The 18,449-nt window shown below is 36.3% G+C and overlaps 1 protein-coding gene across 4 annotated transcripts in view; it reads left to right on the plus strand.

The window, feature by feature from the left end:
• esrp2 (epithelial splicing regulatory protein 2) overlaps positions 1-13,627 on the plus strand; it is a 29,719-nt gene extending 16,092 nt beyond the window's left edge. For 2 of the 4 annotated variants that reach the window (XM_037793472.1, XM_037793481.1), the window contains exons 10-16: positions 50-92; positions 2,556-2,857; positions 4,122-4,355; positions 4,484-4,682; positions 7,434-7,638; positions 7,802-8,006; positions 12,088-12,249. In XM_037793472.1, coding sequence (XP_037649400.1) covers positions 50-92; positions 2,556-2,857; positions 4,122-4,355; positions 4,484-4,682; positions 7,434-7,638; positions 7,802-8,006; positions 12,088-12,249 — 1,350 coding nt within the window. Of the gene's footprint in view, positions 1-49; positions 93-2,555; positions 2,858-4,121; positions 4,356-4,483; positions 4,683-7,433; positions 7,639-7,801; positions 8,007-9,925; positions 10,027-12,087 lie in introns of all 4 variants that reach the window. The other 2 variants (XM_037793499.1, XM_037793490.1) reach the window with 2 other exon arrangements.
• Positions 13,628-18,449: the final 4,822 nt, after the last annotated feature.

Below are 18,449 nucleotides of genomic sequence, written 5' to 3' on the forward strand. Positions count from 1 at the left end.
AAAATAATGTTCTTCGTGGCTAAATCCAGTTCTCCTCTCGTCTCCTCAGGTCTACAAGGCCACAGGAGAGGAATTCCTCAAGATTGCTGGAGGTCAGATTTCACATCTTTTTTTTTCTCCACTCTTCTTTTCTCACCATGTCTTTATGATGGTGAAAGGCTTTCTGTTAGTGTGAGGGAGACTTTTATTTCATGGCTTTCCCGCATTTTTGAGGAAAAACAAGACCACATCTGTAAAAGAGCAGCTCTTTAGTGACCGTAAAACAGCGGATCTCATTTGAGCTCCGGCTCTCTCTCTCTCTCCTGTTACCTGTGTCTCTGCCTCATCCCACTGACTCTCCAGCAGCTTATCTGGTACTCATGAAAGACGCTTTGTGAGGAGCCCCCCACCCCCCCACCACCCCCATCCCTTCCTCACCTCCTCATCCCCAGCCCAACCCTTCAGAGGCCAGTTGGAGAGAAATTTCACTCTCGGCTAACAGCGGCTCACCTGTTCAGTTCAGCCTCGAGCTGCACTCCCCTGAGGGAGAGGCGGCTGCCGGCCGGTGAAAGGACCGGCTCAGTGCTGATACAAAGGGGGTGTGAAGAGACAAAGGCAGCACCCGGGGTCTGTGGACCATAGAGCAGCAGCCACCAGTAACACAGGACAGAGATAGCAGACAAAGAAACACAGTCACACGGAGCAGATAAACTTACACTAGCTGCCAGTCTGACTGTGGACTTTATTCAGATGATCAGTGCAGATTGACAGCACATTGGACTTTAAGCAAATAGTTCAAGCAGACAAGACAGCTGCGTTTATCAAAAGAAATGAAAGCGGTTCACAGATAAAGTATAATCCAAAACATTTAGTGTATCGGGCACTGTCATTGCTGTTTTGGAAAATGAAATTTGACAATGTAGCTGTTTAATTTAAGGATTTGTTTGACCTTTTATCCATACAAATAATAAATATGGGCTCATAGTCCCCTGGCTAGTTGTAGAAGTAACACACTAAATAGTTCTCTTAAAATAATAATAATAATTTTTCTGGCTAGTCGGTAAAACAGTTTTTTGTCTGAGCAATAATATAAAAACTGAACCACTGAACTTTATATCCACAGTGTTTATTACCTGGATGACAATCATATATTTTGATAGCTCATCAAAATGCTCTTTATCTATCTGAGCATGTAGTTTTCAATTTGTTGCATCTACTGTATATAATGATAGTAATAACTTTATTCATTAAGCACCTTTTAAAAACAGAGTTTACAAAGCACTTTGACAGACAAAGCAAGTGTATTTTCTACATAGTTACAAAGCAATCAAAGGAAGCCGTATAGCTGAAACAAAACTTAACTGAACACATGGCATTGTTAGCAAGCAAACGGTCAGTTGGTTTAACAGCTCTACATTTGCAAGTTGAAGGATTGACTGTGTGATAGGACGAGACAGTTTTAAAGCCCCTGTTTGCATGGTCATATAAGTGAACACATCCTCTTACTTTTTGCAAGTCACATCCCCAAACTGATTCTTCTTGAACTATAGCAGAGTAAAGAGGAACATGATATAAACAACAGAAATAAACCGGAAACCAAATGCAGGTGATTGTGTAATGGGGGTTTAACACTTCCGGTTCCCTCGTCAGGGAGTCGATGGGTTTTTTGTGGCTAAATGAGACTGCTAAACGACATCACGCTGGGGCAAAGCCAGTGTGACACATTTTTGGTTGCAAACCAGACATTTTGCCTTTAAGAACACCACACTTCACTTTTGTTTTGTTTCTGCTACTTTGCTGCCTAACGATGAATGGTGACGCTGGCAATTGTTGAAAGAGAAGCCAGGGTGGCAGAGGGTTGGGAGATCTGATGATACATACACTGCGGGATGATCAAAATGTGTCAACTGAAATTTTTGCACATTTTTTTCACTCCCTTTAATATTTCAAGGCCATTATGAGCAATATTGCAAATCAATTAGCATGATTCCTTTATGGCAAACATGGATTTTTACGATTATTGGATCAATCTGATGAAATACCTTTTATTTGTCACATATTTAATTTGCTGGATTAGTCAAACACCGGCTTTCCGGTCTGGTTATTTTATGCCATGCTCGATGTGTAGCTCTGGGATGGCAATGCCGGTTGGTGAATTCCCCACGTTGGTTCAAACTGAAATATCTCAACAACTATTGGATGGATTGACGATTGAAATGGATGTTGGCGTGCTGAAGTATTGCTGAAAGCACCGCTGTGCTAAAGTACAGCCTCACAGAGCTGCTAGCGTGGCTGTAGACTCTGTCACGTTTCAATAAAAAGTTTCTCAACGGATTTTTCTGAAAATGTACAATATCATGATGTGTATCGATATCACAGTATAAAATTAGAAACATCCTGATGGATGATTTTAGCCATATCGCCCACTCTTAGTGAGTGGTGTGTTGTTATCTTGAAAGCTGAGCTGAACTGACAAAAAAACAACATAAAGAATATAAACCTTGTTTGAGAACATAATGATAAGTGTCACTGGGATGGTTGTATCATGTTTAATCATTGCCGTCCTCTGACTCCAGGTACATCTAACGAGGTGGCCCAGTTCCTGTCCAAAGAGAACCAGGTGATTATCCGTATGCGGGGGTTGCCGTTTACTGCCACACCCCAGGAAGTGCTGTCCTTCCTTGGTCCTGAGAGCCCAGTTACAGACGGCGCTGAGGGTCTGCTCTTTGTCAAGTATCCTGACGGACGGCCCACTGGCGATGCCTTTGTGCTCTTCTCTTGTGAAGAGTACGCCCAGAACGCCCAGAAGAAGCACAAGCAGATCCTGGGGAAGCGCTATATCGAGCTGTTTCGGAGTACTGCGGCCGAGGTGCAACAGGTAAACTCTTTCAGTTGTATGTGAAATAAACAAATCATGTCAGATTCTTAAAACTACTGCTGGGAAAATGTGCTGACATACTACATCTGAGGATTCAAAAATGATTAGTTTTAAGCTCCCCTGTGCAAGATGCTTAATAATACATTTAAGGCCCAGACACACCAACCCAGCATCAGAGAACTAGCTACGATGAAGGCCGACTGTTGCGTCCCCTTACGTCTCCTTTGTCTCCTTTGTCTTGGCCGACTAGTTGCACTTGAACCCTCCACAAAGACTACAGCCGACGGCCAGTTAGCACGTATGTTCTGCGCCTACGTGAGAGGAAATAACTCTCCACATTAGCAGGTCACGGTAGTCTGTATTTGTCATTCAAAAAGGGAAACCGGAAGAACATACTCGGTGGATAGACTAGAGCCAATGATGCGGGACACACCTTAAAAATTAGGCCAACGGACGCTCACAGACGGTCCAAAACTGGCTGACAGCCGACCGTTGGCTTGGTATGTCAGGGCACTTAGGTTCGTGTTGTGCAATTCCAGAAATGTCTTTTTCAAAATAATATTAAGACTGGAAATATGAAGAGGGGAACTTGTGGCTTTGGTTTTCTATTTCAGACCCAAACATGTCAAACATGTTTTCCTTGGCAGTAATTGGAGTACTATTTGAGACATAACAAACTAAACATGATAAATATGTAGACAAATCCATGCATTTAGATTTTCTTGCAGTTAAAGAGCCTTCGTGAGAATGAATATTAAAAACAATTGTTCCCCTTTCTGTGTGTGGTACCAGTTCACATGGGCTGACCACACCAGACAGGTTTCTAAAGAACTGATGTTATGACAACGTAAAAAGTGAGCAAACATTGTACTGAAAGTATGTGACGAAACAGTAGAGACATCCAATAAGTCAGATGATGAGTTGAGTTTGCACAACTGAAAATGACTTTTTATATTATTACGCAATGTATATGTATGTTGTTTTTCTGAATCACCCCGAGAAACCGCTGTGAACTTTTTAACCTTCAGCTCATTTCTGTTGGCTGTGAAGTCAACCTTTTTCATCTTTTCATGTTTTTCTATGTACATTTTTTTATTGTGTCTAATTTGCACATGCAGAACATTTCAATGATTGCTTTCAAGCCTCTTATTGACACTGCCGGAGTCCTTCTTTAGAGAATGGTGTGAAATGAACTCTGAAAACTGAGATTTCAGGCATTTGCAGTAATTTCTTTTGATTAATCATCCTGTTCTTTGTTTGCCAGGTCCTGAACCGCTATATGTCCGCACCTCTGATCTCCACACTGCCCCCTTCACCCATCGTGCCCGTCCCGGTCCTCGCCACGGCTCCCTACCTTCCAGCGGCCAGCAGCACTCGCGACTGCGTCCGCCTCCGCGGCCTGCCCTACACCGCCGGCATTGAAGATATCCTGGAGTTCATGGGGGAGCACACCGTTGACATCAAACCCCATGGAGTCCACATGGTCCTCAACCAGCAGGTCAGACTGTCAGACCATCATGTTAATCTTTGCAGTAGAAATGCCTCCTCCTTTGAATCTGAATTGTTGGTAGCTTTGTGCTGTACTCACTGTCTCACTGTCCGTTTCCTCCTCTGTCGTCTCTGCAGGGTCGACCCTCCGGCGACGCTTTCATCCAGATGAAATCACCTGACAAGTCGTTTATGGTGGCCCAGAAGTGCCATAAAAAGACCATGAAGGACCGTTACGTGGAGGTTTTCCAGTGCTCCACAGAGGAGATGAGCATCGTGCTGATGGGAGGAACCCTGAACCGCAGCGGCCTCTCCCCTCCACCCTGCAAGCTGCCCTGTAAGTCAACTCCACCTAATGGTTCATCCTTCAGTTTCCCTCGTCTGGAAGTCAATGGGTTTTTAGTTAGATGTTTGAAATGAGGTCTGTGGTTAACACAAGCTGAAGAGATTTTAACGTTTTGTTCTACGATATAAAATACGCAAGTAAATATCATACTTGTGAATTTTATGTGTCTTTGAAAAGGTGGTTGCTAACAAGTGGCTAAATGAGACTACTAAACGTCATCACGCTGAACACGAGTCCGCCTTTAGCATAGTGGTGGTGACTTTAGCTTTTTACTTGCATTCACCCTTCAAAAATCATAGTAGTGGTGTTCATTTGTGAAGATTATCTTGCTGAATAAAACATGTAAGTATCATAAACGTTTGTTTGCCACAGAGCTTATTTTCTGCAATAATGCAAAACCCAATGGGAAAATCCCGTTGGCTTTTTGTCGAGGGAATTCGTGCGATTCTAACTTCCTGGTCGGCCAACAAAAACACGTCATCCCTACACCACTCTATGATGCCAGTCGAGAGTGGACTGAATGCAACTCTGTACTTTGCTCTGTTGTGGCTCATATCTGTCTTTGGTGCTGGAGATTAGATTAGGATTGGGATTGGCAGCCCCGAGAGAGCACATTCAATTTTTACTTTTCTGTGTGTGTTTCTTTTCAATGATCCTTGATTTTTAAAAAATCATTACGCTATATAGTATATCTTAGAGTTTTAAATGGTGATTTCTAGTTTCAACCTGACTAATCTGGAAACACTTCGGCCTCCACAAGGTCACCAGTGTTGTGTGTCAGTGTGTTGGCACAGAGAGATCACAGCTGCCCACAGCCTCACTCTGATAGTGGCTGTTTGCATGTAAATACATCCATACTGGCATTCGTGTGTTTACATTGTAGGTATGACAGCCTGAAGGACACAGTAAGCTTTGTAAATAAAATACCTGGCAATCAGACGGTGTTGTTGGCAGACTATCCGGTTGATGTGCAAATGAAAAATCTGTTGGTTTTTCTTCTTATTTTTTTGTTTTTTTTCCGTCATTCTTCTCTTCTTATAGCGTTCTGCTAATCAGCTTCCTTGCTGTGACACATGCAGACTGGTAGACCGGCTTAAACAAGTCGACCATCGTGTTTAACCGTATCATCTAAACCACCTATTTGAAAGTAAAATTGAGGGTGAATGTTTTACCCAGACTGACAGTGATACGTGTCTAAATGTCCGTTAGATCTAGCAGAGCTTCTTTGACATTTGAATTTAAGTTTGCAGCAGATGTTTTATAACTAAACTGTTTGGTTTACATTTAGGATTAGTTTAAAACCTGTCTGACTGCTTGTGTTGACCGTAGGTGCAGCTTTGGCTACCAGTGTCAGAGTCTCCAAATCTTGGCAGTAACACAGGCTGTCTTTAAAAAGTAATAATTAAAACTACAGCTGCAGCTAAGGATTATCTTCACTCTTTATTAATCTGCTGATTTTTTTCTTGATTAATCGAAATTAGGGCTGCACAGTTAATCGTAATTTTATCAAATCGCAATATTGAAATCGCAGTAGGTGCAATATCTGTTAATGGTGAAATGTTTGTCAAAATACCATTTTAAATCAATTATTTTCATGCTGCAGAGATGTCCTCTGGCCGACACATCATATTCTACAGGCTTAAGAAAACATCTTTGTTTGGTGCAGATCCTTGAAAAAATCATGCAATAATCATTTTAATATGTTTTTCAATGAAAATGAGAATAATGATGTCAACCTTATCATTCCCTCTAACATTGCAAATCATATCGCAATCAGTCAAAATAATCGTAATTACATATTTTTTCAGAATCAGTCAGCTCTAATTGAAATGTGTAAACAGTCAGAAAATGATAAAAAATATCTCGTGTCTTCTTCAAATGTCTTATTTTGTCTGACCATCAAACTAAAACCCAAAGAGGATTTTCAGTTAACAATAACATAAATCATAGAAAAAAAGCAAATCCTCACATAGGAGAAAATAAAGCTAAGGAATTTTTTTAATTTTTTTTTTATAGAAAAAGTGACTTAAACAATTTACTATCAAAAAAGTTGGCGATTAATTTTCTGTCTGGCGACCTGTCGCTTAATTTAGGGCTTTAACTAACGATTATTTCCATTGCCGATTAATCTGTCGACTATTTCCTCAATTAATCAATTAGTTGTTCGGTCTATAAAATGGTAAAAAATGTCGATCAATGTTTCCCAAAGCCCAAGATGACGTCCTCAAATGTCTTGTTTTGTCCACAACTCAAAGATATTCAGTTTTCTGTCATAGAGGAGTAAAGACACCAGAAAATATTCACATTTAAGAAGCTGAAATCAGAGAATGTTTACTTTGCTGTTCCTTAAAAAAATGACTCGAACCGATTAATTGGTTGGTGTTGGTGATAAATTTGATAGTTGACAACTAATAGATTAATTGTTACATTTCTGATTAATGCTAATGATTTCACCTTTATCAGGAGAAACCTTAACCATGCTTATGTTGTATTTCAGTGCGTTTAGAATTGTCTTTATCAAGCTTGAACTTCCTTTTTTTTTGTAAGAATTGGTTTATTTCAAAAGGTTTGTTGCATTTATCTTTTTTTTAATAACTGACTGGCCTGTTGAAATCCCCATGCAACATGTTGTAACTATTCATTTACTACTTCATACTGCACTTTACTACTGGCAGGACTCTGCATGCACTGAACTCAACATGTAAATGACCAGACTCTATATATCTTCGTCTGTTTCTGTAGGTCTGTCTCCCCCCACGGCCTACTCTGCCTTCCCCACCCCGCCTGCCATGCTCTCCGAGGCGGCCCTCTACCAGCCCCCCCTGCTGGCTGCTCCCAGACCACATCAGACCGTCACACACAGCCCTGCTCACGCTCTGGCCTACTACCCTCCTCAGCCACATATGTACATGAATATGAACATGAACTACACAGCTTACTACCCCAGGTTAGTACATCATCAGTATAACATATCTCTTTATTTGTGCCTTCTGCTTTTCTCTAACTTCTTTCCTCTTTTGTCCTGTCCTCCCTCCCCTGACATACTCTCTCTCTCTCTCTCTCTCTCTCTCTCTCTCTCTCTCTCTCTCTCTCTCTCTCTCTCTCTCCAGCCCCCCAGTTTCTCCTTCCACAGTTAGCTACTTCGCAGCTCCACCGGGATCAATGGCAGCAGCAGTCGCAGCCCAAGCCCAACCCCACCCTGCTGCAGCCGCCGCCTCCTCTGTGCTGTCTCAACCTGGCGCCCTGGTCAGGATGCAGGGCCTGCCCTACAACGCCGGAGTCAAGGACATCCTCAGCTTCTTCCAGGGATACCAGGTCAGCACACGTTGCACTGAAATGAAGGCACAGATCTAAAAGTGCATTGGTGTTTGTACTAGGGCTGTCAACGTTATCGTGATAATAATGCATTAACCCAAACTCGTTTTAATGTCACTGACTTCTTTAACGCATTAACGTAATTGATCTTTCGGAGGTTGCAGCGTGCTCAGTTTTAAAGGTTAAATACCAAACTTGCGCTAATTTTTGGCGAGGAAAAACTGTCATGCCCATTTTCAAAGGGGTCCCTTGACCTGTGACCTCAAGATATGTGAATGTAAATGGGTTCTATGGGTACCCACGAGTCTCCCCTTGACAGACATGCCCACTTTATGATAATCACATGCAGTTTGGGGCAAGTCATAGTCAAGTCAGAACACTGACAGCTGTTGTTGCCTGTTGGGCTTGAGTTTGCCATGTTATGATTTGAGCATATTTTTCTATGCTAAATGCAGTACCTGTGAGGGTTTCTGGACAATATGTGTCATTGTTTTGTGTTGTTAATTGATTTCCATTAATAAATATATACATACATTTGCATAAAGCAAGCATATTTGCCCACTCCCATGTTGATAAGAGTATTATTATTATTACTTGACAAATCTTCCATTAAGGTACATTTTGAACAGATAAAAATGTGAGATTAATTTGCCTTTTATCGCGATAAATCATAGAAAATCATGAGATTAATCGTGATAAATCATAAACAATCATGAGATTAATCGTGATTTAAATATTTTAATCGATTGACAGCCCTAGTTTGTACATTTGCAGCCATATTGTGCAAATGTTTGCTACTCAAGTTTATTGGCTGAGAGGAAATAAGATATCTTTATTTGACGGTATGAGTGATTTTAGCTCTATTTGTTAAATGCTCACACACTTGGATTAAAGCTGCACCTTCTTTACCTGTGCGGTGTTACAGTAAGTTGTGCCAACCAGTAGCCACCTGATTATGATGGTATATTTATGTGGCTTTATTTTGTTGATTGTAAACTCTTCCCACAGCCTGCGACCTCACATTTTAAAGTCTAGGGCAGCTGGACCTCTGAGCTCTCAACCCTGCAGCTAGAAAGATTTAACCGTCAAAAGCGGTGTTTTTTACTGCAAAAATCACACCACTGTAGGATTCAATTAAGAAACATGTGTGCACTTGTGCTCTCCTCCCTTCTCTGTGCTGCCCACATTGTTGGCTGCCAGTCCAAATTAGGTGGAGTCCTCTGAAGCAGGTATGAATCCTGACAGGTGTGGCTTCAGACAGTCTGGCACGTCGTGAAGGGGAGAGGTAGAGGGGTGGGGTTTGAGGTGGAGGGGTTTGAGCTGCTGTTGTAGCACAGAGCTTAGGTCTGCTGTTGGTCTTTATGGCTTATGTCATTTAGTAATGGTACAACCCCTGTACTTTGGTGTGTGTGTGTGTGTGTGTGTACTGTAGGGGATAGACAGCATTAAATTCACACCAAATAAGAACTTCTTTTGACTTGCAACATTACATGCTGAAGGATAATTGCAAGTTCATGAGGGTGTGTGTTTGTGTGAGAGAGAGCAAAGCTGACTCCAGTCCTGACTGTTGGCTGAACTACCGTAATCGTATCCTTAACAAAGTGTGTTTTTCTGGCTGCAGTAGCGTCTCTCTCACTGGCCCTGGGTGAGAAAACAGTTCCCACACCAGCACTGGTGTCCTTTACCACACAATCCCCCATGTTTAATCACACTGTGTGGTTCAAGAAGCCTGTTCAGCCAGTATTTGGTGTGTGTGTGTGTGTTTCTTGTTTGGTGTGTTTATGTTTTCCTCAAAAGGTATTTTTGAGAGTTATATACCTCTGTATCTTGTGTGTATGTAAAACTGTGTACTGTTCATGTGTGAACCAATGTGGAGGCCTCCCACCCTGACTGTCCGTTCGTTATTATGCTGTCTGTAGTACGCCCCTGACGAGTACAGCAGCATGCTTCAGATGAGTGAACAGGCCAGGAGTCTGATTCAGCCCAAAGAATGGCTCTGTCTTTAGGGACTCGCCCCAAGGTAAGAGGAGCCTCTCGACCGGAGAACCAGCATGGACAGAGAGGGCATTTCCTACACTTTAATAACATCTATATGTTTAGGCTAATACACAACATGCAGCAGTGGATCAAACTACCCAATAAGCACTGCAATGGTGATTTGCGGGTAAAGGTAAAATTGATTGAAAATTAAGTTTAGTTTTTTTTTTTTTATGTCTAGGCTATGTAAAACGAGCATTTAGGTAAATAGATTCAAACATGTAGCAGGTGCCTGCTTTACATTGAAATATAGTTATTTAACATTTAAATGATGGTACATATTTTAACACGCAAATCACCAAACCAATGCTTTTTGTGAGTTTGACGACACTATTTCTTTTCTTTTTTTAAAATTTGGTTGCAATCCGCACATCTTGCGAAACATTGTAGTTTCCTAAATACAGCTAGTGTGAAATGTCACATATTGCTCATAATGGACAATTTGTGTGACACGAAATTTCTCACGAAATCTCTTACCATGGGAAGAAATCACCACACTTGAGTCATTATATACACATCCAAATAATAATTTGACAGGAATGCCCGATCTAGCCAACAAGGTTCTGAGCTCCTGACCCGGCATGTCGACCTGCTGCTTCCCAAACAAATCTGCCTCATAACTAAAGTCTCTCCTGTAGGCCTGTGAGGAGTGCTGAGTCCTGACACTTGAATGAGCAAATACATAATAATACATATTATACAGAATGTATGAAATATTAGGGAAATTGAGCTGCTGTTTGATATATCGTTAAATCCTCTGACGAAGTGACTGCAAGCAAAAACTGTTGTGCCACAGTCATAAATTACAACACCGAGATTCATTACTGTTGATATGTAGCTCTCTGTAGTTCTGGCTGGCTCTGTGCCTGTCCACTTATTTATAAATGTAGATTATCAGTTCAGTTTTACAACTCAGACTTGTGGCAGCATCGTCTCCTGCAGATAATTTGCATGTCGCATGATTTGCATTAAAGAGATTAAATAAAATATTATTGACTTAGGAAAAGATAATATGAAATTAATATTTAAAAGGTTGAATCCGGAAGATGTCCTTTTATATTTTGTACATTCTTTGTACGGTGGACATTGTTCTGCAGCAGAGGCAGATAATGTGCCTGCAGAGTTTTCATTCAAAGTGAACATTATACTGTATGTGATTTAACTCACAAACACAACCTGAACCTGAGAAGAGGAATTAAACCGTTAAATCACTCAGGTTACACGTGTTGGATTGAGAACCTGCAGACTTCTGGCACATTCATGTTCTGCAATGACGGATAATTGAGAACTTCACAAACAATTGAGCTTTTCAGTAGTGATTAAGTGGTATTTTAAAACTTTTTTGTTTGTCTTAATTTTCTCAACATTGTCAGCTAAATCATTTAGTTATATTTCACCAGTTAAAATACCAAGCACCACGTCACTGAACTGAACAGAAAAAAAACACTAAATACTTTCTCATTCTGCCTCTGCTAACAGAAGTATTGATTTAGGATCACTGATAACATACAAACTGCAGTCAGTCTTGATTCAGCACTCCTACACCAGACCACCTCATAAAAGTGGATCCCCACCTCGACTGTTTCCAGTGAATGCATTGTCCTACTGACACCGTCTCCCTCTCTCCTGCTCTGTCATGTAATTCTCTAACATATTGACTCAATGGATTTTACTGCCGTCGTTACTAATATGATCAGTGAGTTGTTTCAAACCTGCATGCCTTTTTTTTTGTATCAAACTTGATTTTGGATGCATGCAAATTAACGGATAATTACTGTGTGTGGCGTCACAACCTGCCCTGTGGGTTTCAGGTCCTCTGGGAACAGCATGTACTCTGCTTTTTGCTCTTCAAGCTCTGCCCATTAATCAGGTTGTTTTTTTTTCAACCTAACTGGACCGGTTTGATGAGATGATCTTTTCCCAGGGCATTGCTCCTCCCCTGCTTTGTGGGCTCCCCCTGGTGTTTTCACGCCGCAGCTGCATCAAAACAAGTGACACTTATTGTCTCACGTGTTTGTTTGTTTTTTCTCTTCTTCTTCTGCAGCTCCAGCCAGAAGCCGTTCTCATCTTGTACAACTTCAGCGGCCAGTGCAGCGGCGAGGCCTTGATCACCTTCCACAGTGAGGAGATCGCCAGGCGTGCCGTAGCCGAGCGCTCCACCCACCCCTTCTACGGCCAGCAGATCCGCTTGGTGTTATGTAACTGACCACTAGCCCTTCATCTCTCCTCCTCCTCCTGTAATTTAACCTCCCATTGAAGAGCACTCGCCTCCCAAATGCATGTCATTCAGCAACAGCTTTTCCATTTGACCCAAGTGCCACTTAAAACAGCTATTGAACCTCTCCCTTTCCCATGATGATGCAATTATTAAAACACAACAGGCACTGCTGGCTGTGACACTCCTGAAGCTGCATGTTGAGAGTTTGGACATCTACTGGTGAAGCAGCTGAAGTCAGTAAAGCTTCATGTTAGGGCTAATGACGTGGATGTCACGCATTAGCATTTCTGTGTATTTGCGCCTACTGTAATAGCTGGTTGTGGAGACTAGATGGTGTGGAGCCTGGACCAATATGCATGTATGATTAAATGCTCTATATATGTGTCGTTGTCCCCCCAGCCCCCTCTAAACAACTGTACAGATGTTCATCCTGAAATGCTTGAGGCTGTACAAACCACTTCTGCGCACAATCTTTTTCTGTATATTTCTAAATTTTCACTCTTAACCACTATAAGACTTTTCAGAGTTTATGATCTTTTGTGTTAGCTCTATGCAAACACACGTGTGTGTGTGTATGTGCATGCACAGTGTTTATTGAGTTGATGGCCTCCAGCAGTGTAGTGGTGGCATTAAAAAGAGAGAAAGAAGCCATAAAGTCTGACTTAAGACTACTGAAACAACAGCGGGAATATAAAACTGTACTTCAACTGTCATGGATTCATTTGAACTAACTTTGAGCTGCAGCGACTATTAGTTAAAACTACAGCAACATCACAGATGTGCCAGTGCATCATTTAATTTGTAACTTTATTTTTCTCTGTAAAAAGCATTTATGTGACATAGTTTGTCATCCCGTTAAGACCTTATCCAAGCACTACAGATTTATTTGCTCCAATCTGAGAGTTAAGTGACTCTTTAACAGAGTAGAATGAGAAATTGATTCTATTTTTATTAATCCCATTTCCTTACAAAGTGTTTTGAGATTTTGTTATGAAATATACGGACAGAGGCGTACCTTGAAGCCTTTCATAATGATTGACCTCAGCTACTAGATCTCTTACGTTTTGGTTTCCAGACTATTTATAACGATCAGTATGTAGCTGCTTTAATTCCTGCTTATGACCGGAGTACTGTGTAAAAGCTGCATGAGTTTTTCCTGTGACAGGCCTGCTGACAGCTGTCTTAGTCTTCTCCCCCCCCCCCCTCTTTACCATGCCTACATTACCCAGAGTGCAATACTGGCCCAAACAGGTCTAGGTCAACCTCTGGTGGTAGAGGAGATATTTGTTTCTTTTGTTGCAAGTTTGATACTTGTATGAATTTAGATCTGTGTATAAGACTAAAAAAATAAATACTGTTGACAATGTTTCATTTGGTCTCATTTAAAGAGAAGAATTCATGACTTACTACAATTAATTGAAATTGTATTGAAATTGCAATATGGCCTACTGCAATTTTCATATCGCAGTATTTGTTAAAATTGCAATATTCCTTAAAGGCAAAATGTGTGTCAAAATACCATTTTAAATGAAACGTTGTGGTGCTGCAGAGATGTCCTGGCCTGCACATCATATTCTGCAAACTAAAGAAAACATCATTATTTGGTACAGATTTTCACAAAAATCACATCATAATCATTTTAATGTTTTTCAATGAAGATGAGAATAATAATGTAAAAATGATCATTCCCTCTGATATCGCAAATCATATCGTAATTGCAATATCAGTCAAAATAATTGCATTTTTTTTCAAACTCTTGTAGCCTTATAAGGTACCAGTAAAATAAATAAATATTGCCCACACAAAAAAAATGTTTTCTTTTCATAAAGGGAATAAATACACTTTAAAAGATGTGATGTGGACAGTCTTCTGTCCTACATGCAGTGTGTCATTTAGTCAAATAGAGACAAAATAAGCTGATTTGCTTGGTGCCGTTATATTCTATAAAGAGGCCATGCATAATAAAACATTTTTTTAACATGGGCTATGCATTGCTGTCTGCAACTATTTCCCTATTTCAGTATCCATTTCATTTCATACTGTATCATTTGATAACACCACTAGAGGGAGCCAAATCAAATATTTTCAAATGATGTACATAATGGCTCTACCTTTATGCATTTTATCCATTTCATGAAAGACAACTCAGTTGGAGTTGATCCAAATCAGAACTTCACCTTTTATTGACACAAATTAGCGCCAAACCAGCACCCTCCACACACACACTGTAGTAATATAAGACTTAATGAAAAACATATTTGCAGCTGTGTTCACAGTATATCATCTTTGTTATGTTCGTCTGGTACAGGGGTCTAAAACCTTTTTGATATGAAGTGATATTTTAAAATTTCTAAAAAAAAAATGTATGACACCACATCATACTATACAATACTGTAGAATACTGTAGGCACATATTTTAAGAGATATATTATTTCAAACAGCCATCATACATTTCCTTCTCACTTTTCGAAGATTATCCTAACTAGTGCTGTGAACTGCAACCTTAGAAAACACATGTAGTTTAGAACAAAGGCACTGCATAAAAAACAGAAAATCATACAAAGTAGTAATAACAAAGAAATCAGACACACATCTTAAATCTGTAATTTTAATTGGCATTAAATCGTATTGTATGTCATAAAAAAGTCATAGTATAGTATGCCATAAAAAAGTCTTTTTAATTTTTTTTAATTTATTCTAATTTTTAAAAAAAATGTTATTCATCATTTTTTTTTTTCTGTATTTTCTTTTCTTTTAGCGAAGTTAAAATCCCGGTCCACAATAAAACATTTTTTTTATAATTTACCATTTTTATATTTTTTTATTTTTTAACTATTGCATTTTATTATTTTGTATTGTTTTTTTTATTTATTTAAATTTTTTAAAAAAAAAAATTATATTCATCATATTTTCTTTTTGTTTTAGAATCCCGATCCACAATTTCTTCAAAAAAAAAAATTTAATTTTAAATTTTTAAATTTTTAAAATATTCCATTTTTCATTTTTTATCCAGTATTTTAATTTTTTTTTTTTTTTATTTATTCTAATTTTTTTAAAAAAAATGTATTAATCATTTTTTTTTTTTTTTTCTGTATTTTCTTTTCCTTTAGTGAAATTAAAATCCCGGTCCACAATTTATTTATTTTTTTTTTCTTTATAATTTCATTTTTTTTAATTTTAATTTTAATTTTTTAACTATTCTATTTTTTTTTTATCTTGTATTGTTTTTTTATTTATTTATTTATTCTAATTTTTTCATTTTTTTTAATTTATCATTTTTCATTTTTCCTGTATTTTCTTTTTGTTTTAGTGAAAAGTAAGAATCCCGATCCACAATTTTTTTTACATTTTTTTTAAATTTTAAATTTTTAAATCTTTTAAATATTCCATTTTTCATTTTTTATCCTGTATTTTAATTACATTTTTTTTATTTATTCTAATTTTAAAAAAAAAATTATTCATCATTTTTTTTTTTTTCTGTATTTTCTTTTCCTTTAGTGAAATTAAAATCCCGGTCCACAATTTTTTTTTTTTTTTTTTATTTATAATTTTTTTTTTTTAATTTTTTTTTTAATTTTTTTTTAAAAATTTTTAACTATTCTATTTTTTTTTTTATCTTGTATTTTTTTTTTATTTATTTATTTATTATAATTTTTTCATTTTTTTTTTCAGACTTTTTTTTACAGGCATTTTTTCAGACATTTTTTTTTTTTTTTTTTACCTTTTTCAGTTATTGTTTAGACCTTTGTTTTCCAACATTTTTCAAACTTTTTTTTTCAGACATTTTTTCCAGTCTTTTTTTTCACCTTTTTCAGACATTTTTCAGACTTTTTTTACAGACATTTTTTCAGACATTTTTTTTTTTTTTTTACCTTTTTCAGTTATTGTTTAGACCTTTGTTTTCCAACATTTTTCAAACTTTTTTTTTCAGACATTTTTCCAGTCTTTTTTTTCACCTTTTTCAGACATTTTTCAGACTTTTTTTTACAGACATTTTTTCAGACATTTTTTTTTTTTTTACCTTTTTCAGTTATTGTTTAGACCTTTGTTTTCCAATATTTTTCAAACTTTTTTTCCAGTTTTTTTTTTCATCATTTTCAGACATTTTTCAGACTTTTTTTTACGGACATTTTTTCAGATTTTTTTTTTTTTTTACCTTTTTCAGTTATTGTTTAGACCTTTGTTTTCCAACATTTTTCAAACTTTCTTTTTCAAACTTTTTTTTTCAGACATTTTTCCAGTCTTTTTTTTCACCTTTTTCAGACATTTTTCAGACTTTTTTTTACAGACATTTTTTCAGACATTTTTTTTTTTTTTTTTACCTTTTTCAGTTATTGTTTAGACCTTTGTTTTCCAACATTTTTCAAACTTTTTTTCCAGTTTTTTTTTTCACCATTTTCAGACATTTTTCAGACTTTTTTTTACGGACATTTTTTCAGATTTTTTTTTTTTTTTACCTTTTTCATTTATTGTTTAGACCTTTGTTTTCCAACATTTTTCAAACTTTTTTTTCAAACTTTTTTTTTCAAACTTATTTTTTCAGACATTTTTCCAGTCTTTTTTTTACAGACATTTTTTCAGACATTTTTTTTTTTTTTTACCTTTTTCAGTTATTGTTTAGACCTTTGTTTTCCAACATTTTTCAAACTTTCTTTTTCAAACTTTTTTTTTCAGACATTTTTCCAGTCTTTTTTTTCACCCTTTTCAGACATTTTTCAGAATTTTTTTTACGGACATTTTTTCAGACATTTTTTTTTTTTTTTTTTTTACCTTTTTCAGTTATTGTTTAGACCTTTGTTTTCCAACATTTTTCAAACTTTCTTTTTCAAACTTTTTTTTTCAAACTTTTTTTTTCAGACATTTTTTCCAGACATTTTTTTTTTTTACCTTTTTCAGTTATTGTTTAGACCTTTGTTTTCCAATATTTTTCAAACTTTTTTTCCAGTTTTTTTTTTCACCATTTTCAGACGTTTTTTTACGGACATTTTTTCAGATTTTTTTTTTTTTTTACCTTTTTCATTTATTGTTTAGACCTTTGTTTTCCAACATTTTTCGAACTTTTTTTTCAAACTTTTTTTTTCAAACTTATTTTTTCAGACATTTTTCCAGTCTTTTTTTTACAGACATTTTTTCAGACATTTTTTTTTTTTTTATACCTTTTTCAGTTATTGTTTAGACCTTTGTTTTCCAACATTTTTCAAACTTTTTTTTTAAGATATTTTTCCAGTCTTTTTTTTCACCTTTTTCAGACATTTTTCAGACTTTTTTTTACAAACTTTTTTTTTTTTTTACCTTTTTCAGTTATTGTTTAGACATTTGTTTTCCAACATTTTTCAAACTTTCTTTTTCAAACTTTTTTTTTCAGACATTTTTCCATCTTTTTTTTTTACGGACATTTTTTCAGACATTTTTTTTTTTTTTTTACCTTTTTCAGTTATTGTTTAGACCTTTGTTTTCCAACATTTTTCAAACTTTCTTTTTCAAACTTTTTTTTTCAGACATTTTTCAGACTTTTTTTTACGGACATTTTTTCATTTTTCCTATATTTTCTTTTTGTTTTAGTTAGAATCCCGATCCACAATTTTTTAAATTTTTTTTTAAATTTTAAATTTTTAAATTTTTTAAATATTCCATTTTTCCATTTTTTATCCAGTATTTTAATTATTATTTTTTTATTTATTCTAATTTTTAAAAAAAAATGTATTCATCATTTTTTTTTTTTTTCTGTATTTTCTTTTCTTTTAGTGAAGTTAAAATCCCGGTCAACAATTAAATTTTTATTTTTCTAATTTAACATTTTTATATATTTTTTATTTTTTAACTATTGCATTTTTTTATTTTGTATTGTTTTTTTATTTATTTTAATTTTTTAATTTTTTTTTTAATTCATCATTTTTCCTATATTTTCTTTTTGTTTTAGTGAATAGTTAGAATCCCGATCCACAATTTTTTCAATTTTTTTTTTTAATTTTAAATTTTTAAATTTTTTAAATATTCCATTTTTCCATTTTTCATCCAGTATTTTAATTAGTATTTTTTTTATTTATTCTAATTTAAAAAAAAAATATTCATAATTTTTTCATTTTTTCTGTATTTTCTTTTCCTTTAGTGAAGTTGAAATCCCGGTCCACAATTTATTTATTTATTTTTTCTTTATAATTTAATTTTAATTTTTAATTTTTTAACTA

Source organism: Sebastes umbrosus, chromosome 2 (genome assembly GCF_015220745.1).
Source record: "Sebastes umbrosus isolate fSebUmb1 chromosome 2, fSebUmb1.pri, whole genome shotgun sequence".
Lineage (NCBI taxonomy): Eukaryota > Metazoa > Chordata > Actinopteri > Perciformes > Sebastidae > Sebastes > Sebastes umbrosus.